At 45.6% G+C, this 23,412-nt stretch overlaps 1 protein-coding gene across 1 annotated transcript; it reads right to left on the bottom strand.

Annotated features, from left to right (window-relative positions):
- Nucleotides 1–409: 409 nt before the first annotated feature.
- Nucleotides 410–2,395, bottom strand: LOC103168410 (fibrous sheath CABYR-binding protein-like). The gene has a single exon (XM_007662845.3). It carries the CDS (start codon nt 2,158–2,160, stop codon nt 493–495), a length of 1,668 nt encoding a protein of 555 aa, XP_007661035.2. The 5' UTR covers nt 2,161–2,395; the 3' UTR covers nt 410–492.
- Nucleotides 2,396–23,412: the final 21,017 nt, after the last annotated feature.

The raw sequence follows: 23,412 nt of genomic DNA, 5'->3' as shown, positions 1-23,412 counted from the left end.
TCATGGGACTTTGAGGGACGGGAAAAAGAAAAAGCACCGTCGGATCCTCTCCTCTTCGGCCCCAGTGTGCCCCTTAACGGCTTATCGCTTTGCAAATTGTCTCCTGATAATATTGGTACTCATTAAATGTCAACCATTGGGGTAGAAACAAGATCATCAGAATGGACAGAATGTTCTGCACCCGGTAGATGCACCATAAGTACTATCGACGGATCAATGGTCTTATCCGGCGATAAGTACAGAGCAAACACTGAGCGTGGCTGGAGAGATTACTCTGTCTCCTTCTAAATCATCAAGAAGGGATTGTTTGAAGAACATTTTGAAAAGCACTTTAAATTCAAGCTCCTGATTCACTATGTAACCCATCTCCCAGCTCTAACCCCATTTCCAAGAGGAATAACACGAGAAATGTAAAACCGGTTCCTTGTTTATTGCTCATTTTCCATCTGCTCGCCACCCTTCCCCGAGGCCTCTTCTCCGGCCTAGGGCTGCTCATTCCGCCGGACCCTGTGATTCCGCTACAACTGCCTCGGGGCCATCTCCATCGGCGGGTTGGGATGCCGGAGCTCTGCTCGGAGCCCCGCTGGAAAGATCCGCAGGGGCCTCCGGGGTCTCTTCCTTGGCCACCGGGGTCTCCTCTTTGGCCATCGGGGTCTCTTCCTCCGCCACCGGGATCTCTTCCTCGGCCACCGGGGCTTCTTCCTCGACCACTGGGGTCTCTCCTTCGGCCACCGGGGTCTCTTCCTCGGCTACCGGGGCTTCCGCTGGTCCCTCTGGCCCAAGCGAGTGTGTGTCCGCGCTGGGTGTCTCTGGCTCTGCTGCCGGCGCCTCGGGGCTGGCTTCGTCCTGTGGCGGAGTCACGGGAGCTCCGCTCGAGTCCCCGTTGGTGCCCCCCGGAGGAGCCCCCGAGGCGGATCCTTCAGTCTCCGCCGCGGGGGATTCTGCCGGCACTTCTGCCTCGGGGTCCACGTGAGCCACCGGTGTGTCGAGGCCTGCTTCTTTGGCCGAGAGAGCCCCCGAAGCTGTGCTGGGGGCCTTGCCGGCGGCTTCTTCTGCCGGATGCAATACTGTCTCCACAGCCGACGCTTCCTGCCCAGCTTCTTCTCCCGGGGACTCGGGCACCGAAGCCTCGCTCGGTTCCACACCGGCGGCTGTTTCTGGAGGTTTCGCACCGGTTTCTGCCGCTGCCGTTTCCGGGCCGCCTCCTTCGGCGGATGGCGTCGCCGAAGTTTTCCTCGGGCCCCCTCGGACGTGATCCAGGCCCTGGGCCTCTGCCGCTTCCCCCGCCGGGGCCTCGGGGCCGGCTCTCTCCGGGGTTTTGGAAATGGACGCTTGGCTCGCAGGCCGGCTGTGCCGGACAAATTTCGGGACGTCCGTGAGGCTCGGGTTGGTCTGTTGCCACTTGTCCACCATCTTTTTTGATGATGCGTTATAAAACAATTCCAGATCTCCAGTGCAGCTTGTCTGCTGAGACCGATTTATCAAGAAACTACTCTCCTCGGGGATGAGCGGGACTTCGGGTTCTTCCTCGGGCTTCTCTTCCTCCAAGAGGGCTTCCTCAGCTGGCTGCCCGGTCACCTCCTCCTCCTTCTCCTCCTCGGGCTCCGGAATGGGTGCCTCTACCTCTGGCTCCCTGGTCACCTCCTCCTGCTCCTCCTCTTCCCCCAGCTCTGGAACGTGCGTCTTTTCTTCCACTTGTATAAGCACCTCGTCATATTCCTTATCGTCACTTTGAGACACCTGTGGCACTTCGATTACAGGTTCGGGTGGCACATCGAGGACAGACTCTTTCTTCGTTAATGGTGGGGATGCTTTTTTGGGTTTCTTTTTTCTCTCTCTCTGAATTTTATCCGTCTGCTGGACTTCATCTACCATGTCCTGGACGCGCTTTCTCCTCTTCCAGGATTGCCGGAGCTGAGACGATAAGACGATGTCCTCGGGCCCACTGGGAGCGTGGTCGGTCTGGCTCATTTTCGAGGCCACGTCTTGCCCGCTCGAGGTGTCTCTGGCCTCAGAGTAACGTGCGGATCCCAGTTTCTTCTTCTCGATGGCATCCGTCTGCTGGTAATGGTCTATCATCGGCTGGGAGAGCTTCCTCCGCCTACGCATTTCCTGTTTCCCAGCAGAGATGGGCTCATCTCGCTCACCCCCTTCATCCATCGCTATGGTTGGCTGATTTCACCTTGCTCCAGGTTTCCCGCTGCCAGCTTGCTCCGGAGTACCCGTGGTTGAGTCCTTCGAAATGGATGACGGTCCGTTTCTCTCTGCGGAAAAAAGAAGCCCGATATCGGGGCAGTGGTCTCCGCCCTTGCTGGATCCCTTCTATTCAATAAGCTGCTGGCAGGGTTCATCTCGGTCTGACTAAAAGCTCACTTCTAGAAGTTTCCCTCCAAGGGTCTGTGACATCACTGTTGCTTCTGCATCCAAGATTCCACAGGGGTCTCGGGGTCTCACAACCTTAGCAGCGATGAACCGATGATAGTCGCTATCGATCCATCCTCTGCCTTCAAGGTTCCAGGATTCAAATAGAACATCTGGCCTCCCGAGGCCAAACCGGGTAACCTTCTCGGATTCAAATTTCTTTTGGGTCCCGACTCCGCCACCTGCCTGCTGAAGACCCTTGGGCAAGTCACTTAACTTCTCTGGGCCTCAGTTCCCTCATCTGAAAAATGGATATTAGGACCATGAGCCCTGTGTGGTACAGGGACTCTGTTCAACCCAATTATCTTGCATCTACCCCAGTGCATAGTACAATACCCAGCACACTAATAAACACCTAACGATTGCCATTAAGACCCCATATTTTGATGATTCTCTTAAATGTCAAGTGTAATTGGGTTTCTGCATCATTTTATTTCTCAAAGTGCCATTGGTGATAGCGAGATATCTATTCATTCTTTTTCAATTAAGCCCATTCTCCAAGATTAAAATTTAGGTGAACTGTTTTTTAACTAAAAAAAAAAGATAAGGGTCTTTTTCTTAAGAAATAATATATTTAAAAGGGTTGATTAATCATAATATATCCCACCGGACAACTTCCCAGCCATTTCACATCAAATAGAGAGAAGGTGCTAAGCACCATAAATGGAACTCCTCTAGTTTCTATGACAACGAGGGTAAATGATTACCTTATGGAAAAATGGACTATCAAAATCAGTGAGATATAAATTTGGGAACAGGAAAGCCAAAAGACCAGTCTATTTTGAAGCAAAGAAATAAATCTCCCGGTTGTGAAACACTTAAAGTTTCCAGGAAATGGTATACAAGTTTTTAAAATTCCTATTACTCACAGTCCAGTGACACTACTAGTGATATTTTTATAACCACCATTCTAAACCAGTAGCCTAGAATTTTATACAGAATAAATCTCATCATTTAAAATGAAAAAGCCTTTTAAATTACTTCTGAGTCCTAAATTCCCCCAAACGTGACGAAGGCATACATATTTTCACCATTCCCTCCCCTGCACCTGTATCTTTTCAGCTCCATATGTCTTGGTGACATCGACCGCCCCCCAGCCCCATAGCCCCGACAATACATTATCAGCGGCACCGTGGCCTACAAGCAGCAGGGAAGATTCCTTTCTCCTCAAAGCTCTCTGGGCTAGGGGAGTTTCTGATGCAGTTCTTAGTTCTGGTGCTTAGTACAGGTCTCTGCCTAAAGTAAGCGCTCAATAAATACAACTGGTCGATTCCTAGCCCCCTCAGCCTCCAGCTTGGGAACGTAAGAGTCTCCAGGGAGACTTTGGAAGAGGGATTTTCCAGGAAGAAAATTACTATCTGTTAGGCACTTACCTGCTGCTAAGCAGCGTGGCTCAGTGGCAAGACCCCGGGCTTGGGAGTCAGAGGTCATGGGTTCGAATCCCGGCTCTGCCACTCGTCAGCTGTGTGACTGTGGGCAGGTCACCTCACTTCTCTGTGCCTCGGTGACCTCATCTGTAAAAATGGGGGTGAAGACTGTGAGCCTCACGTGGGACAACCTGATGACCCTGTATCTCCCCCAGCGCTTAGAACAGTGCTCTGCACATAGTAAGCGCTTAACAAATCCAACATTATCATTATTATTATTAAGCACCGCGGTAGATACAAGATAATCAGGCTAGACACAGTCCCTAGGCCATGTGAGGCATACCGTCTAAGGGGAAGAGAGAACAGGTATTGAATCCCCATTTTATAGACGAGTAAACTGAGATACCCAGAAGTTGAGTAACTGCCCAAGATGACAGGCAAGTGGCGGTGCCAGGATCAGAGCTCTGAGTCCCAGGATTCAGGAATGGGGGACTGTACTAAATTCCCCATTATCCTCTCTCCTCAAGTGGATTCAAAAGCCTTGAAAAGGGTAGTCCTCCCATCATCAGGGGGTCCTGAGCTGCTCAGTAAAAAAGCGTGTGGTCTAATGGAAAGAACAAGGGACTGGGAGGCAGGAGACCCAAATTCTAATCTCAGCTCTGCCACTGGCCACCTGTGTGGTCTTCGCTAAGTCCCTTAACCTCTCTGGATCTTTGTTTCCTCACCTGGAAAATGGGGATCAGATATCTGCTTTCTCTTCCCCTGCTATACAGTGTGTGGGGTAGGGACTCTGTCCTATCCGCTTAATTTAGTTTCTACCCCAGTGCTTATGACAGAGCATTGGTACAGAGGGCTTAAAAAGTACCACCATTCTTATAATGAGAGCAAGGGGCTTCATCATCATGATGATGATCATCATCATCATCATCATCGGCCGTATTTATTGAGCACTTATTGGGTGCAGAGCACTGTACTACGCATCTGGGAGGGTCCAATACAACGAGGTCGGCAGATACTTTTCCTGTACTTGAGCTTGCAGTCTGGAGTGGGAGAAGCCTACGTTAATATCCATAAATGACCAAGCCCCATCAGTGAGCAAAGAAAAGCCAGACTCCCAACATCGAAACAACAAAGGAAGCAACAATAAGAAACTTCCACCTAGAAGTGAATCAAAAACACAGTCACTGGGGAAGACAGGCCAGAGTGGAAGCTGTACGTGAATTACCACAATCCACGGACCTATGGGTCTGTAGGAATGAGACACTAATGAGACATTCATTCCCCTGAAGAAAGAATCTTTCTAGTGTCAAGTTGTGAGGCATTTTTTGCAAGGCAAGGCTTAACAACACTTTCAACATCTCATGTAAAACTGCCACCGTTGGAGGTAATTTTCAAACACGGTGTTCTCTGGGAAACCATTTCCTTTAATTCTGTTATCATTAGCATCAGAGTGATGCCCAGATATTCCATTTATCTCCGCAATGAATTTGAATTGGGTGCTTATCCCTATGTACGCAAAGTAAAGGAGATGTCTGAACTTAATATTTAGGCCGTGTTCCACATCCCAGCTTCATGGACCGCTGCTTCTCTTCCTCAAATGTGAAACGCCTTGGTTTCCGTTATATCTGTTCAAGTCAGCAACTTTTCTTTTTATTGCGGATCTGATTTACACTTAGAGATCTATAAAGCTGTGCGTGTGCGGGCGGGGACGTTCGGCGAATATATGCTCAGTCTTCTACCGAAGCAGGGGTTGGGTTCTTGGAAAACTCCATGGAAGTAAAAGTCAAGTTATAGTACACACCGGATCCAATACTGTGCATGAAAAAAGTTTCTTGTAAATACAACAGATAAGAAGCCAAAGAATTAGCCTTCCCACACCAGTCCCTAAAGTAAGTTCTAATGTCCCTGGCCTATTTTTAGAGGAAGTGGCGTGGCTCAGTGGAAAGAGCTCGGGTTTGGGAGTCAGACGTCATGAGTTCTAATCCCGGCTCTGTCGCTTGTCAGCCGGGTGACTTTGGGCAAATCACTTAACTTCTCCGTGCCTCAGTTACCTCATCTGTAAAATGGGGATGAAGACTGTGAGCCCCACGTGGGACAACCTGATCACCTTGTATCCCCTCAGCGTTTAGAACAGTGCTTTGCATATAGTAAGCGCTTAACAGATATCATCATTATTATTTTACCACCAGTCGTGGCGCTTACTTTGAGCCAAACACTATACTAAGTACTAGGGCAGACACAGGATAATCAGGTCAGACACAGTTCTTGTCCCGTATGAGTCCAAGGGGAAGGGAAAATGGGTTTTGAATCCCTATTTCACAGATGAGGTGAATTAAGCGACTTATCCAAGTTCACACAGCAGGCAAGTGGCAGAGCTGGGATTAGAACCCAGGTTCTCTGACTCCCAATCTCATGGTCTCTCCAGTAGGCCACACTGCTTCTTAGGAAAGAGAGAAAAATGAATCACATGCCCTTAGGACAGACTGGGGGCAAAGCAGAGGTGAATTTTCTTCTAGCGATCAATCAGTCATCAATGGTATTTATCGAGCATTTACTGTGTGCAGAGCACTGTACTATGTGCTTGGAAGAGTACAGAGTCAGAGGGTTCAATGCTAGCAGGAGTGGGGAGATTTTGAGGATTTTTCACATCTTAAAAATTCTTAGCCCCATCCTTAAAAGTGGATATAAAATCCACCCCTGACAGTGAAAGCAAAGCCGCCTCAGGAAGCTCTAGTGGCTGCTGGGAAACGTAGGACGATCAGCCCCTTTGCTTCCTGGGACACGGTTTTCTCATTTCTTCCCTGGCGATTTCCTTTCCAGCTTTAAACCAGACCTCTGTTTGAAGGATTTGAAATCACCTGGCTTTCACCTAGTGACTGTGTCCCAGCAGTCTAATAACACCCTGCCCACTGGATCCAGACAGCCTTACGTTTTCAGGTGGATATTGCCTAAACAGTGATTCCAATTATTCTGTTTCTCTTTAAAACCCATTATGCATCAATTTTCCGTAAATTCAGGTCGAGCGTATTGCCATTTTCTGCAACTTTCCGTAGTGATAGACTCCGTGTACACACCAAAGGATTTCCTTGTATCGGTTTTGAACCTAAGGACACCAGACCAAGTCATAATTAAGAAAGGAAATTGATTATATTAAGCTGGCTAGAGTGAATAGGAAGAAGAGTAGCTTTATTTAACTTAAGGAATCAAACTCCCACTGACTTTGAGGGATTTCTTTGTCCTGGGTAACATCTACGGGCTGGATGCAAACTGGGCAGTGACTAAACATCCAATTTCTACAGCATGCAGTTTGGAAATTGCAGACGTGGTTAATAGCAAACCTGAACTACCAGCCACTTTTTCAGAGTCAAAAAGGTTTGCACAAAGAAAAGAAGAAAGGGAGATAAGCGTATGATTAAAATCCACACAACTCTGAATTTTAAAAATCCACAGCCTAGAAATTCCAATTATCACCGGAGTTTGGTGTTCTCTAAGGAAACCGAGTATATTAGCACCCATTAAAAATCCTAGGTTTCGGGCTTATATTATCACCTCAAATTTTGGTTTAAGAGGTACAGATGAAGGAGAGCCAGAATTGATGGCATATGCGTCCTGAGCTAGATAAGAAAAAGTCAGGAATCTGCCATATGGAAAAAGGCAAAAAATGAGAGAAATGATATTCACTTACAAGTCTCTTAAAACGGGTTGGGTGATGCAATTGATACTGCAAAATTACGTCAATGGAAATTGAAGGGAAACCCGATCGGAAGTCTTTATTAAAAGTTGTATTTATTATCATTATTATTATTATTTATCAAGGACTTCCTATATTCCAAGCTGTGTACTAAGCCCTGGGGGAGATACGCTATAAGCAGCTTGGACAAAGCCCCTGTCCCGCATAAGACTCACAGACTAAGAAGGAGGGAGAACCGGTATTTCAACCCTATTTTACAGATGAGAAAACTGAGGCACGGAGAAATTAAATGACTCACCCAAGGTCACACAGCAGATAAGTGGCAGAGCCATGATTAGGATTCAAGTCCTCTGAATCCCAGGCCCATGCTCTTTCCACTAGGCCATGCTGCTTCTCATTACTTTCATCGTGTCCCTTTAAATTTAGGCTTAGGTCCCCTATTTCCTCAGTGTAATCATTATGAATTTAGCAGTGTTTTATCTTATCCTCAAAATTGAAGGAAAAAAAAACATTAATACAATGCTGGTCTAAATTTGATTATCAAAAACTGTTTATTAGCGACAAGAAGAATGCATTGAAAAGAAAGGGGGAATTATCACATTATGTATTACAACCATTTATTCGTGGAAATGGAGCATGAAATAAACAATTTAGTTCATTATCTCAAGTAAGAGAGCATTGTTGAGGCATGTTGTCCATTAATCACTGGTAACCAGTGTGCAGAGTAAGCTCATGCATGACTGCTAACTTTGTTAAACAATCTAAGACTCATTTCATAAAAATCAAACTCAAACCACCTTTCATGTGCTTTTCAACAGAGGGCCCACCAAGGGAAGAACCATGGATTAGATATTATTTAGTGAGTCGCAATTTACCCGTTTATTAAGAAGCAGAATGCAATTTCCCATTGCTCAGGTCTTCCCACTCACTTCGGGATCTCGTTACTAAAACGTGCTAATCTAAAACACCGGCACCTCTGCTTAAATCTCCGATTAACATACGATCCCGCCATCTTCCACACCCTGGCATTTTGGGGATAATGTTTGATCGATTACCTGCCAGAAACCATCCTTAACGAGCCTTGCTAAATATATGACAATCAAATGGGAACGGTCAGAGACATCAGATCACCCAATAACAATTTAAGGGTCTATAAGCAAAATCATTTTCCAGTTAATGCTTGCACAATAAGGACAATGAATTTCTTATAAATTATGTGGAATAGAGCAATAAGGGGGAGGGCTCATTCCTCCGATGAGAGGCAAACGGTGACCCGGCCATCCTTAACCTCTCAGTGATCCTCTCGGGTCTTGCTTGGACACATTTTTTTATGGCCAAGGTGCTCAGGAAAAGAGGCGAAGCCATGAGAGAGATCAGTTTCCCTGAACGAGGCAGAGTAGCAAAAGACTACCCTGTAGGAAATGAACGGAGCAGAGGAAGATGAGGAGTGATGAGTTTGAGTTTACGGCTTTCATAAACGTGCACTTTTCTGAAAGAAATCGATCCATCTATCAGTGGTACTTATTGAGCACTTACTGTGTGCAGAGCATTGTACTAAACGCTTGGGTGAGTGCAATAGTTAGTAGACATGAGCTAATTCCCTCACTAAATTTCTATCCTCCAATCTCAGAGCGACTAGAGTAAGTGATCCCGATTTACAGAGGGGATGAACAGTTGGAACCATCGATTCCTTAGAGAATTCACCTTCAATAATCCTTGGGCAGCCTCCTCTAGAGTGTAAATTACTTGTGGGCAGGGAACACGTAGCTACCCATTCTGTTGCGCGGTACTCTCCTAAAGTACTTAGTGCAGAGCTTTGGAGATGCCAAGTTGCTTACGCTCTGGTTAATTCGGGTGGCTGACGAGAAGTATGTGACTTGAGTTTTACCGAAAATTACTCCCAACCCGACAATCCTCTCAGGCCCAGGAGATTTCAACGACACAGAGAGTTTAAGCTTAATGGAGTGGCAATTAAATTAGGGCTCTGGAGAACACAAGGGCTACGATTCGTCTTTGAAGATAAAGCTTGGGTATCTTTTTTTAAACCAAGAATGAGCCTAGAACTTCAATCGAGATTGTTCCCATTGCAGGGAAAAGGAAGCAAGTGAGATTATTGAGTGGGGAGCCATGGGGGGGCGGGGGAATGTCCTTTGAGTACCAACAACAATTCTTTCTCCCTCTCTCTCAACATATATAATAATAATGGCATTTGTTAAGCGCTTACTATGTGCATAGCACTGTTCTAAGTGCTGGGAAGGATACAAGGAGATCAGGTCGTCCCGTGGGGCTCACAGTCTTAGTGCCCATTTACAGATGAGGTAACTGAGGCACAGAGAAGTTAAGTGACTTGCCCAAAGTCACACATATATATGTGTGTGTGTCTGTGTATACATATGCCTATATACATATATATCTACATATGCCTATATACTTATACATGCATAGATATATGTGTCTATATACGCATAGATAATAATAATATTGTTGGTATTTGTTAAGCGCTGACTATGTGCAGAGCACTGTTCTAAGCGCTGGGGTAGACACAGGGTAATCAGGTTGTCCCGCGTGAGACTCACAGTTAATCCCCATTTTACAGATGATGGAATTGAGGCACAGAGAAGTGAAGTGACTTGCCCACAGTCACACAGCTGACGGGTGGCAGAGTCGGGATTCGAACCCATGAACTCTGACTCCCAAGGCCAGACTCCTTCCATTGAGCCACGCTTCTTCTCTAATATATAGTATCTCTTGGGTAAACTTTAAAGAACAAGTCCCTTCCCTCAATGAGTTTGTCATCTGCTTGTGGTGACAAGACAACCACACAATCAGCATGAATGCCAAAATAATAAAGAAGCTCACTTCTCCCTGAGTGGGAAGCAGGTTTCTCTCCCTTCCGTACACCGGCAAGTTAAATTAAATGCAGGAACACGCAAAGTGGTCATGCTTCATTAAGAGCAAATGGAGTAAACCTACGGGTAACGGAGCAGCCATTTCGCCATAGTTATCTGCTTTTCCATCTTACTGAATTTGTGCGTCCCCTGCCTGGGCCTGGTCTCACTCGTTTAAAAGTTCCCATTGGTTCGCTAGGGTAATTTGAAAAGTTGGGCAGCCTGGGCTCGAGGAACACCGCTCCACACAAGAACTTAATTGCACTGGAAGTTCATCGACCTATTTGCTTTCTTCAATACATTTTGTGCCTATGGTAATGAGGATTGAAATAGGCCCTAGTCAGGAGGAAAGGCAGTATCATCTTCTTTTCAATTAAACGATCCGGCACAACAGTTTCTTATTTCTACCATATTACCGCCAGATGGAGGGGAGGGACCAATCATACGTACAGGTGACACACTATTTCTGTTCTCAAATGCTAAGCTTTTACCGATTTTCCTCATTCCATTTTGCTAGAAAAAAAAATCATTCACTCTTCTTTCCCCTTCTTGTTGGAAAAAAACCCCAAAAGCAACAACTCTCTTGGCCGGAGGCAAATTAAAACCCTTTTAAAAGACAGAACTCTGTCTATTCCTGCTTAAAATTCATTTTTGAAAATATGCTTAAAAGATTGCAACGCAAGTGTTACTCTGAGCATCACTGACTATATATTAGTTGTACAGATAAAATCATATCAAAGGTGGAGCTTAACCACGGCAGAATCTAAAGTAGGATGCCGCGCTACGAATATGGTAAACTGTTCCTAGTGGAAAGAGCATGGGCAAGGGAGTCAGAGGCCCTGGGTTCTAATCCTGGCTCCTCCACCTGTCTGTCGTGTGACCCTGGGCAAGTTACTTCAGTGTGCTGGAAAGATTTTCCTCTTTCCACAGTTCTGAAGCCCTCAAGGAAGACAGTGCTGTGGCTGGACACTTCATTGTTGCATTGTACTTTCCCAAGCGCTTAGTACAGTGCTCTGCACACAGGAAGTGCTCAATAAATACCACTGACTGACTGACTCCTTAACTTCTCTGAGCCTCGGTTTCCTCATCAGTAAATTGGGGATTCATTCCTACATCCTTCTACTTAGACTGTGAGCTCCACGGGGGACGGGGAATGGGTCCGACCAGATTATCTTGTCTCTACCCCGGGGCTTAGTACCGTTCTCGCCCCATAGTAAGTGATTTACAAGAACCTTAATCACTACAATTGTCACTGTTCATTTTCAGTATGATTGGAAAGCTCTTAGTTCTAACTGCTCCTTTCTGATTGTCCATCGGCTGTCTTATTCAGTATTTTCGGGGGGGCTGGTGGGAACCGATCCTCTTCTGTTGCCTTGTGACACGTTCAGGGGACCCCAGAGTGAAGCGTTTTACTCTCCTACTTTCACCCAGCCCATACGGTTTGCACCTCCTCACTGGACCTCAATCTCATCTATCTCGCCGCCGACCTCTTGCCCACTTCCCGCCTCTGTCCTGCAGCACCCTCCCTCCTCATATAATAATAATAATAATAATGTTGGTATTTATTAAGCGCTTACTAAGTGCAGAGCACTGTTCTAAGCGCCGGGGGAGATACAGGGTCATCAGGTTGTCCCACGTGAGGCTCACAGTCTTAATCCCCATTTTCCAGATGAGGTAACTGAGGCACAGAGAAGTTAAGTGACTTGCCCACAGTCACACAGATGACCAGGGGCAGAGTCGGGACTCGAACCCATGACCTCTGACTCCCGAGCCCGGGCTGTTTCCACCGAGCCACGCTGCTTCTCCAACAGACAATTACTCTCCCCCAACTTCAAAGCCTTAATATGAGGCACTTCTCCGCCAAGAGGCCTTCTCTGATTAAACCCTCTTTTCCTTTTCTTCAACTCCCTTCTGTGTCGCCCTGACTTGCTCCCTTTCTTCACCTCCCCTCCCAGCCCCACCACACTTTTGTACAGATCTGTCATTTATTCATATTAATGTCTGTCTCCCCTTCTATACTGTAAGCTCGTTGTGGGCAGGAAATGTGTCCGTTATATCGATACACCGTACATCCCAAGCACATACTTCAGCGTTCTGCACTCAGGAGGCACTCAATAAATACGATTAACTGATCGATCGACTAACCTTTTCCACCGAGGTCTCCGTACGCCATTCATCTTCCAAGTCTCTGAGGCTTTGGTGAGAGCAGAGAGTAGGGGTGAGGGAAGGCGAGAAAGGGGAAGGGGAAAGGGAGGTTGCTCGCAGTTGTGGTGCATGCCATTCCTTTTGAAACATGGGAAAAGCGTGCTGTCTCCTCCGCCTCCACAGCTGTCGTGGTTCTGTGTCCCTGGTGACTCTGTGCTTGTGGGATTTTACCTGGACTGTACTCACACTCGAGGTTGAGTCAAAGGGCCAGCGCTCAAACCCTCTCACTGCACATCAGGCGGGAGGAGTATCTGACGTCTTGCCTTAGGGGCCCTCGAACAACAGGACCGCGTTTCTTCATAGCTTTGGTCAGTCAGTGACCTTAGGCTGCACGGGCCTGGTGGCCTGCCCTCCCCGAGTCAGAGTGCGGTCACCAAGGCAACCCCCCAGCGGCGCGGCGCAGTTTCCCGAGCATCTTCTCCTCCAGCTTCCCAGCCCCTTTCCCTTCCCCGCCGGCCGACGGTGACACCACTCCAACCCCAACCAGTCCCGTTTCTCTCCTCCGCCTCCGACCTCACATACTCCCTTCCTCCGTCGCCTTTCCTATAGGCTGATATTTCTTAAGGTTACAGCACTCTGCTCACCCCTGGTTTGGGGGACACAAATGTTTCTGGTGAAAACAAAGTGGGCAGTGGACTGACCCTTCTTATTACTGTAACATCCCTCCCACCTTCCTTTCCCTCAGGCTGGCTTCTCCCCCGCACCGCTCCCGCTTCTGCCGTGGCCTCTGCCGGAGCCAAAATAACCCCATTACCGTCAAGAGGTGCTTGTGGGGCATATTCTCACGGAGATAGAAACTCACGCTTGCATGCGTGCACGCTCACGCACAGACACAAAAGTGGGAGAGGGCAGAGAAAAGTGGAGAGAGCCAAGAGAAACTGCCTTCACATATCATGCATCACAAACAGAAACTCACTGGCAGCTCTGAAGAGAAACGTTATGGCCTGGTGGATAGGGCTCAGGCCGGGAAGTCAGAGGACCTGGGTTCTAATCCCAGCTCCTCCAGTTGTCTGCTGCTTGACCTTGGGCAAGTCAGTCACTTTTCTGGGCTTCAGTTACCTCATCTGTAAAATAGGGAATACCACCGTGAGCTCCGTATGGGACACGAACTGTGTCCAACCTGATTAGCTGGTATCTACCCCAAGCTTAGTACAGAGCCTGGCAAACGGTACGCTAAACAAATACCATAAAAAAAGTCCCGAGAAGCATGAACAAAGGCCATCCTCATTAGTGACATCAGAAGAGAAAGGTAATGATAATAATATTAATTATGGTACCTGTTACGTGCTTACTATATGCTAAGCACTGTTCTAGGTGCTGGCGTAGATTCAAGTTAGGTTGGACACAGTCCCTGTCCCACATAGGGCTCACACTCTTAATCCCCATTTTGCAGATGGGGTAACTGAGGTCCAGAGAAGTGAGGTGACTTTCCCAAGGTGATGGATTAGAACCCATAACCCTCTGATTCCCAAGCCCGTGCTCTGTCCAATAGGCCCCGCCGCTTGGGTAAAAGACAACCAGAGGAGGCAAGATGTCCTACTTGCCTCATATTCAAGTGTTAGTTCAAAAGTGGTGGGCAGCAGCTTAAGGAAATGTATTCATACTTTTGTGTGTGTGTGTTCATCTTAAAAAACAGCTGGGAAGGCTGTTCCAATACACATTTAAAAGGTTTCAAAATAGCACACATTACATTCTCTGGGCATCAAGCAAAAAAAAAAAAGCTCTCTCTGACAGTAATGAGGCAATTCAAAATTTTGCTGAAAAGCAGGAGACTGTACATTCAAGGAATCACGGTTTCATCCTAAACATGTGAGACCTGCACAATAACTGTATTGTTTTACATTATGACAAAACCCTGCTTTATTGGTCTTCCTGGGGAAAGGGTATGAAGAAATACAATACTCTCTATTCTAAAGGGGGAAACATTTGCATCTCTTCTAATAATTTTCTGACAAGTTTTGAAAAAAAGCTCATTCTTGCTTCTTGTTTTCCCTCCAAAGCTGGCACTGAGAGTCTAGCAAATGAAAAAAAGTGTTTGGAAGAGCTCATTTTCATGCTCCACAGACTCTAACCTTGTCTCCGGAAGCCAAGGTTGATGCTTCCCATGCCAAATTAAATCTAAGATGTATGCAGTAATGAAAAGGGTAGCATTCCATGAAAAATTCCACTTTTCAGCTAAAGTAGCAAAGGTTTATTAAATATGCAAAAATCACAATGTCAATGTAACTTTGAAAATCAAGGTGTTCTTTTGAAACGTTTAAAGCCCTGTGCTCTAAAGAATGAAAGAGCTAAAGATTTCCACCGTTTGCTACCTGGATCTTTTTTTTCCCCCCAGAAAAGGACCTGCAGGAATAATCAAGCCCCAGATAGGGATTCTAGAACCTATTCGGAGGAGCGCCATTTCTGAGAACATTGGCACAAACCCAATTCATCCAGTCACCCTGACTGATTCTCCTGCCGGCCGGATCCTGTTTTTCAAGCCTGGGTGTCATGTGATCCATGTGCTTTGGACTTTATGAAGGCACATAAGTCTGATCCCAGAATACAAAGAAGTCCTGTGTGAGAGAACGATGCAGGTTCCTCAAGGGGATCTTTTCAGAGGTTTAGAGGAGCTCAAGAGAGGAACACAGAAGATCTCAAATGTTCCTAAGTGCTTCTTTGAACAAAGAGTCCAGACTGTCTGGCTCTCTCACTGGACTTACATGGGATGGAGAATTGTGGGTTCCTGAAATCCACGGTTGATGCATACATTGCAAAGAATTTTCCTTCAGCAAGAGAAAGAACGGAGCTTAGTTTTCAAAAGTTAATTTTCTCATCCCTTTCAAATCCATTTTCCACATAAACACAAGAGGAAATGAAAAGGAACTCTATTAAAATTCATCAATGAGTCCAATGCAGACATCTGCGTTCCTTGTCAGGCATAATCCATTGCTATCCTAATATTTACTCATACACCTAATTGTTAAGACACATGACTATGAATTCAAGGAAAATAATGGGTCCAGTGTAGAAAGCCCCCTGCCTCAAATACACATATTAGAAAAGTGAAAAAGTTCTCCGTGGAGGGCCACAAGTTGAAATTATTTTGTCACCATCTCTCCCGTCGAGATTGTCAGCTCTTTGTAGGTAGGAATTATATCTACTAATTCAATCGTATTCTTCCAATCGCTCAGTACAGTGTTCTGCCCCTACTAAGTGCTCACTAAATGCAACCGATTGATTCAAGTGCTTAGTCCAGTGCTCTGCACATAGCGAGCACTCCAGCGCTCAACAAATATCATTATTACCATTATTATTATTACTAACAAATACCATCGATGGATCGACTGACGGATTGGGTGCTTAACAGGGTCATCTCATTATAGCCACCATAGAAAAGACTGCAGTGAAAGTCTTCTTGGGAGTGAGCAGAGGAGAAGAAACCGAGGGGAAAGCTGAGAGTTCTGAGCCACTACCTACTCTGAGTGGCCATTCCGTATACGAGAGAGCCACCCTCAACTATCTAACCATCTCATACATCCCTGAACACAAATGGTTTTGTATGGCCTTCCACATAAAGCCACATACAGCCTTCAGTATAAAACCCTCAAAGCCTTTTATACTGAATCCATGGCAAACACAGTTCTCCGTCGCCTCTTGAAATGTTTCCCAATGGCCTTAAAGCATCGCCTGAGAATGGGGTGCCCCTCAGGCCTCTGTATTCTAAATTCTCCTCTGTGGAGTTCTATACTTGTTGCAAAAACCCTCAAGCTGTTCACTTCAGCTGAAGCCATTATCGGAGTGACCTTGATGCTATTTTCAACAACACTCATCTGGAAGTAAAGGTCTCTCTGGTGCATTTTCTGACTTCTTATTCAAATAATATCTCCAACCTGCTTCGATGTAAAAGTACTGGGCGACGGTGGTGAGGTGAGGACTTGGGAAATCGAGCTATCTGTCCAGGTCCTTCAACTTTACTGCTCTTGGAAACAGGGTGACAGTCTTGGAGCAGGGATTTGGAAAAGAAACTTATGCCAAGAGGGAGAAATGAAATGGTGTCCAGACCCCGTGGGCAAAAAATGCAACAGGGCAGTATGGGGAAATCTTTATAGGCACTTGTTTTGTCTGTCATCTGTTGGATTTATCAGTCATACGAGCTGGCACCAATAAAACTCTCCCTGTCAGCAGAATCATTTTCAAACCTGAAGAAGCGTTAAATATATGTGAGTTAGTGCATCTGCACATATGTCAAAATCTGATTCCCACCTTTGCTTCCCCATCAAACCACAGAGAGTCAACACGGGGATGAATGACACGGAGTATGAATTCTCTGGGCCCTGTGCTGCTTGTCCTTCTGAATATTGTCTTTTGGCCATTTCCATTTATTAACAAAGAGCAGAATGGTGAAACCCAAGTCAATCGATTTTGCAATCTGATAATAGGGCTGGTTTGAGAAAAGGAGAAAGTTGGAACCTGGGAAGTTTAAGTTATCCATGAATTTGAATGACCTACACCTTTCCTATTCCCCATTTTCACAGATAATAAAATACGGTTACAAAATATTTTCAGACGGCGTGTACTGACATCATAAGACTAGACAACGAAAGACCTCCCGTTCTGGTTGGTGGACAGTCCTGCAAAGCTCTGCCACTTAAAAATCCATACTTTCCATAAATTCTGGCTTTTATTCAGAACTTAATTCCTTGTGCAGAATTTGTTTTCCCTCCCTATGTTCCCCAGCCTATGTATCTGTGAAGTTTCTTTAGTTTATTAACATTCCTTAATAGACTTTTCTGGCAGCTTTTACAACTGTTCAAACCAAATCATGCGATTTGTCGTCCCCCAACCACTCAGAGACCTCACTCAACAGCCATTCGTCAAAGCGACCGACAAACAGTCCAAGCATTATCTGATCTGTAACTTGTCGTTTCTGATGTTAGAACTGATCGCTGATCTCATTTTACGCTGCCGGGTGGAAATCACACGGTCACATAAAATATTGGACTGTATTCTAAACTCATTTACAATGTTAGAATTATCTTGAATTCTTTTTCAGCTATCACTGTCGAGGAGAAATGTAGTCTGTTCTGATAGAACAGGCTGTGAAAAGGCAGTACTAAAGTCAGTAGTTTTCTTTAGAAATTGCCAAGCAGAAATATGAGTGTAGAATTACAAGAACGGGTTTCAGATAACAGACATACATATTTTCCCCACGATTAAAAATCATTTGTATGCCCAAATTTTTCTTTAGGGATCAAATAAACACTTTAAAAAACGTGTATAGATATCAGTGACGGATTTCAAACAGTTTGTAAATATCTCATGAATCTGCTATCATTTAAATCAATCAGTAGTTTTCCCTGAGGACCTACTATATGCAGAGATGTTTAGGAGAATACGGTAGAATTAATAGACGTGATCCCTTTCCCTGAAGGTCTTTTTAGTGCAGTGGAGCAACACAGTCAATCAATCAATTGTAATTATTGAGCTCTCACTATCTGCAGAGCACTAGACTAAGCACTTGGAAGGGTACGATACAACAGAATTGGTAAACAAGCTCCCTGCCTTCAAGGATCTCAAGTCCAGATTGTGGCACTGAAATCTGCGGCAGAGTACAATCCATTTCTCAGCAGTGAGTTCAGAAAGCCTTCGAAAAGGAGGTGTGGCGATGATGATGATGATAACTTTTAAAAATACGTGTTAAGCATTTACAATCTGCTGAGCACGGTACTAAGCGCTGGCGTACAAATAAGGTAATCAGGTCGGACCCAGTTCCCGTTCCACATGGGGCTCGTGGTCTAACCGGGAGGGGAGAATAGGTATTTAATCACCATTTCATAGATGACGAAGCAGGGGGAGAAAAGGTAAATGACTTGGCCAAGAACACATAGTAGGAAAGTGACACAGGTCTCTTGTCAGGGTGATGTGAAGCTTTTTGTGGGTGGCAAGGTGGATGTGGGTGAAAGTCCTCACTTCCTTTTTCTCTTCCAACTTCAAAAAATTACTCTCCATAAATTCTGGCTTTTATTCAGAACTTAATTCCTTGTGCAGAATTTGTTTTCCAGAAACTCCCAGTGGAGGAATCGAATGTTCAAAGAGGGAGAGGAGAGAGCAGTCAAAGGGAGGGGTAGTGAATACATTTACCCGGGAGAGGGGATGGCTAACGTCGGGTAGCGGCAGAGCTAGGATGCTGAGCGGAGACAAGGGCAGCCTGTTATATACAGCCCAGGAGGAGAAGGCTTAAAGAGAGTGGAGGGGTCCTACGGTGAAAGCGTCATACAGGCAATGTACCTGTAGCTGCAGGATTCTAAATAGAGCAGCAGTATTTTGGTTACTGTGGCTAAGATCCAGAATGGACTTCTGTATTCAGTAAAGAGAAATATCGATCGGTAAGAAGCAGAGGCTCTTATCCAGTTCTCCGACTTATTAAGCCCAGAATTATCTGATGGATCACTGAGGCCTATTAACCTGGTGTTTAAGCTTATCCCCAGAAATGTGTGTCTTCTCAACGCCGTAGTCTCCGGAGCGCTTCGCACTCAGTAGGTGATGGGTAAATGCCACCGATCGACTGATCTGCTCACCATCTTAGCCAGGAGTCTTCCACACCATCGATTGATCGATTGCTTCTGTGCAGTAAGGGTAGGAAGGGAGGAGGGCTGGATGGGTACACATTAACTTGGGAGGAGAAGCTTTCTGATGGTAATAGAAAGTTGTCCCTGATGGCCCTGCATGTGCATTTAACTGTATTTGCCACATTGACCACTTTTCTTCCTCTGGGGCCTCTGCTCCAAGACCTGAATTAGCCTCTGTGGGAGTCAGCCTCAGTGACTCTCTGGGGCTGCAGCTCTTCTTCCCTCGGGAACTCTCTAAGAATTTCTGGTTCCTTCTGCTAAGTTTACCTTTCTTCTCCAGGCAAAAGAATAACGATAACAATAGCAATAATAATAGTATTTGTTAAGCATGTGCTATGTGCCAAGCACTGCACTAACCACTGGGGCAGATACAAGATGAACATATTGGACGCAGTCCCCGTTCCACGCAGGGTGAACAGTCTAAGGGGGAAGGAGAATAGGTATTTAATCCCCGTTTTACAGATGAAGAAAATGAGGCACAGAAAAGCTAGGTGTCTTACCCCACGTCACCCAGCTGGTAAGCGATCTGCACACAGTAGCGCTCAATAAATACGGTCGAATGAATGAATGAATAATGGAGCCGCGATTAGAAACCAAGTCCTTCGATTCCCAGGCCTGTGCTCTTTCCACTAGGTCGTGCTGCTTCTGCACAATTTTTGCTGCACGAGGTTTGGGGTCTACTTTTGGAAGGCAAATTGACACGGATGTAAAGGGAGGAAGAGTGAGTCTGAGGGGTAGGGCTGAGAAGATCCACATGGGGTCTGATAGCATTTATGAATGCATCTGTAATATTATTTATTAATACGAATGTCTGTCTCCTCTAGACTGTAAGCTCACTGTGGGCAGGGAATGTGCCCGTTATATGGTTGAATTGTATTTTCCCATTCACTTAGTACAGTGCTCGGCACACAGTGAGCGCTCAGTAAATGCAATTGACTGACTAATGAGAAAGGAGGGAGAAGGAGAAGGTAATGAAGGAGAAGACAGGGAGAGGGAATCTTGTCTGCAGAAGCAAAGAGTGGTTGGCCGCTACAGAGCAATCAGAGAGAACCCGAGGGTAAGGCCCGTTCAATTAAAGCTACTGATATTAATACAGCAAAGGCCCCCGGAGAAAAGATTAGGAAAAAGAGCCTAGCGGACGAGAGATTCTAGAATCCAGAGGCGGCCAGTGACCCTCAGACACGTCATTCCCCACGGTCTCCTCCTCAGCCCTTGTTTACACACAGCTAGTTTCCAAACATAAAATTTTCATTAAGTTTTCTGCTCCCAATGAAATATTTCTCCTGCCTGCTCAAACACCTCCTCGAGACTGATATTTATCTAACATATTGAAAAATTATTTTAATTTCAGAAAATCTTTCCGTTTTTCCCTTCCAACTTGCCATAGCTTAAGATAACAAAACAATGAACATTTCTCATTCATTTCATGCATTTCTGAACATCTTCACAGCCACTGTTTGAAAATTTAATCATTCTGCTTTCATAACATGTCTTTTTGGCATTCTCCAAGCTGCAGTTAGAGACTGGGTCTGGAAATAAATGACTAGTTTCTAGGGCACCCTCAAAATGATGGTGCAGTGGTTCAAAATAATCCACCACAAAAGGAACTACCCTAACTATATAAATCGTGGCTATAAATTTAGAACGTTTACCACCAACCGGGGACACAATTTTATAATTTTCATTCCGCAATATAGTGCGTAACTTCAATGTATTCCTGCCATTTTACAATGTCAATTCTCCGGCTCTTAATCGGCAAACTATTGATTTTGGTGGAGATCATGAAGTTGAGGAAGCTTTCATACTTCAACCTGAATCAGACAACGATAACTCCCAAAAAAATTATTCAACTGAAATTCCTCTATAAAAACTTCCAAGAAAGGTCCTTTTGTTCCTTCAGTTTCCGCCACCTTCCATCCCATCATCATGGGTCCCGGTGCCTGGCTTTCTCCCTTATACTCTCAGACTCTCCACGGCCGCTGAGACTTTGAGCTTATTTTGTCGATTTGTTTGAGCTCTGTTTCAATAATAGTATTCATTCATTCATTCAATAGTATTTATTGAGCGCTTACTATGTGCAGAGCACTGTACTAAGCGCTTGGAATGAACAAGTCGGCAACAGATAGAGACAGTCCCTGCCCTCTGATGGGCTTACGGTCTAATCGGGGGAGACGGACAGACGAGAACGATGGCAATAAATAGAGTCGAGGGGAAGAACATCTCGTAAAAACCGATGGCAACTAAATAGAATCGAGGTGATGTACATTTCATTAACAAAATAAATAGGGTAATGAAAATATATACAGTTGAGCAGACGAGTACAGTGCTGAGGGGATGGGGGGGGGGGGGAGCAGAGGGAAATGGGGGGAAAAGAGGGTTAAGCTGCAGAGAGGTGAAGGGGGGGCGGTAGAGGGAGTAGAGGCAGAAGGGGAGCTCAGTAATGACTGTGGAACTTGTTAAGCGCTTATTATTTACCAGGAACGGTACTAAGCCCTGGGGTAGATCCAAGGTGATTGGGTTAGACACAGCCCCTGCCCCACATAGGGCTCATAGTCTTAATCTCCATTTTCCAGAGGAGGTGAGAAGCGAAGAGACTTGTCTAAGGTCGAACGGGGATTAGAACCCAGGTCTTTCAGACTCCCAGGCTCGTGCTCTATCCATTAAGCCATGCTGCTCCTAAGGTTTTATGTTTTATCACTCCTGCTGTGTCTGTCTCCAATCCCTTCTTCCCACTTAAACTTTTCGATTGCGAACGCCACGAGGGACAGGGACTGGGTTTAATTCCCACCTGTGTATTTCCTGCCAAAATTTAGTACAGTGCTCTGCATGCAGTAAGTGCTTAATAAACGATATTACCCCTACGACAAGAAGCATGACCTAGTGGGAAAAGCACAGACTGGGTGTCAGAGGAGCTGGGTTCTAATCCTTGCTCTGCTACTCATCTGCTGGGTGACCTTGAGCTAGTCACTTCACTTCTGTGGGCCTCAGTTCCCTCATCTGCAAAATGGGGATTCAGTACCTGTACTCTCTCCTACTTAGACTATGAGCTCCATGTGGGATCTGATTATCTGATTATGCTTAGCACAGTGCTCAGCATACAGTATATATATATATATATATATATATACACTCAGCGTGGCTCAGTGGAAAGAGCCCGGGCTTTGGAGTCCGAGGTCATGGGTTCGAATTCCGGTTCTGCCGTTTGTCAGCTGTGTGACTGTGGGCAAGTCACTTAACTTCTCTGGGCCTCAGTTACCTCATCTGTAAAATGGGGATTAAGACTGTGAGCCCCACATGGGACAACCTGATTCCCCTGTGTCTACCCCAGCGCTTACAACAGTGCTCTGCACATAGTAAGCGCTTAACAAATACCAACATTATATGTATATTTATTAGGGGAAGCAGCATGGCTCAGTGGAAGGAGCCTGGGCTTCGGAGTCATAGGTCATGGGTTCGACTCCCGGTTCTGCCACGTGTCAGCTGTGTGACTGTGGGCAAGTCACTTCACTTCTCTGTGCCTCAGTTACCTCATCTGTAAAATGGGGATTCACTGTGAGCCTCACGTGGGACAGCCTGATTACCCTGTATCTACCCCAGTGCTTAGAACAGTGCTTTGCACATAGTAAGCGCTTAACAAATACCAACATTATTATTATATAGTATATATATATAAATAATAGTAAGTCTCACTATTATTATTAGTGCAATCTTCACTTTACTGGATGTTGTGCAAAATTCCCCGAAAGGAAGTTCTACATTTTTTTCATTCCCATGAAATACTAATCTAAGCTAAGTTTTCTTGCAGTGTGAATTATATCCACTTATTGAGTCTTTACCATATACTCTTATAGTTTCAAAACCGTATTCAAACAACCACACTTCAGAGGTCTCCGAAGAAAAGGAGAAGGGGTGGGAAGTCATCTTGAGACCGATTACCTGAGGAGAGCAAATAATAATGTTGGTATTTGTTAAGCGCTTACTATGTGCAGAGCGCTGCTCTAAGCACTGGGGTAGATATAGGGTAATCAGGTTGTCCCACGTGAGGCTCACAGTTTTATCCCCATTTTGCAGATGAGGTAACTGAGGCACAGAGAAGTGAAGTGACTTGCCCATAGTCACACAGCTGACAAGTGGCAGAGCTGGGATTCGAACCCATGACCTCTGACTCCCAAGCCCAGGTTCTTTCCACTGAGCCACGCTGCTTCTTAAATCAAATTCTACCTTTCATT

The sequence above is a fragment of the Ornithorhynchus anatinus genome, chromosome 14, assembly GCF_004115215.2.
Source record: "Ornithorhynchus anatinus isolate Pmale09 chromosome 14, mOrnAna1.pri.v4, whole genome shotgun sequence".
NCBI lineage: Eukaryota > Metazoa > Chordata > Mammalia > Monotremata > Ornithorhynchidae > Ornithorhynchus > Ornithorhynchus anatinus.
The sequence above is the reverse complement of the archived record's forward strand: the minus strand, read 5'-3'. Positions and strand labels throughout refer to the sequence as shown.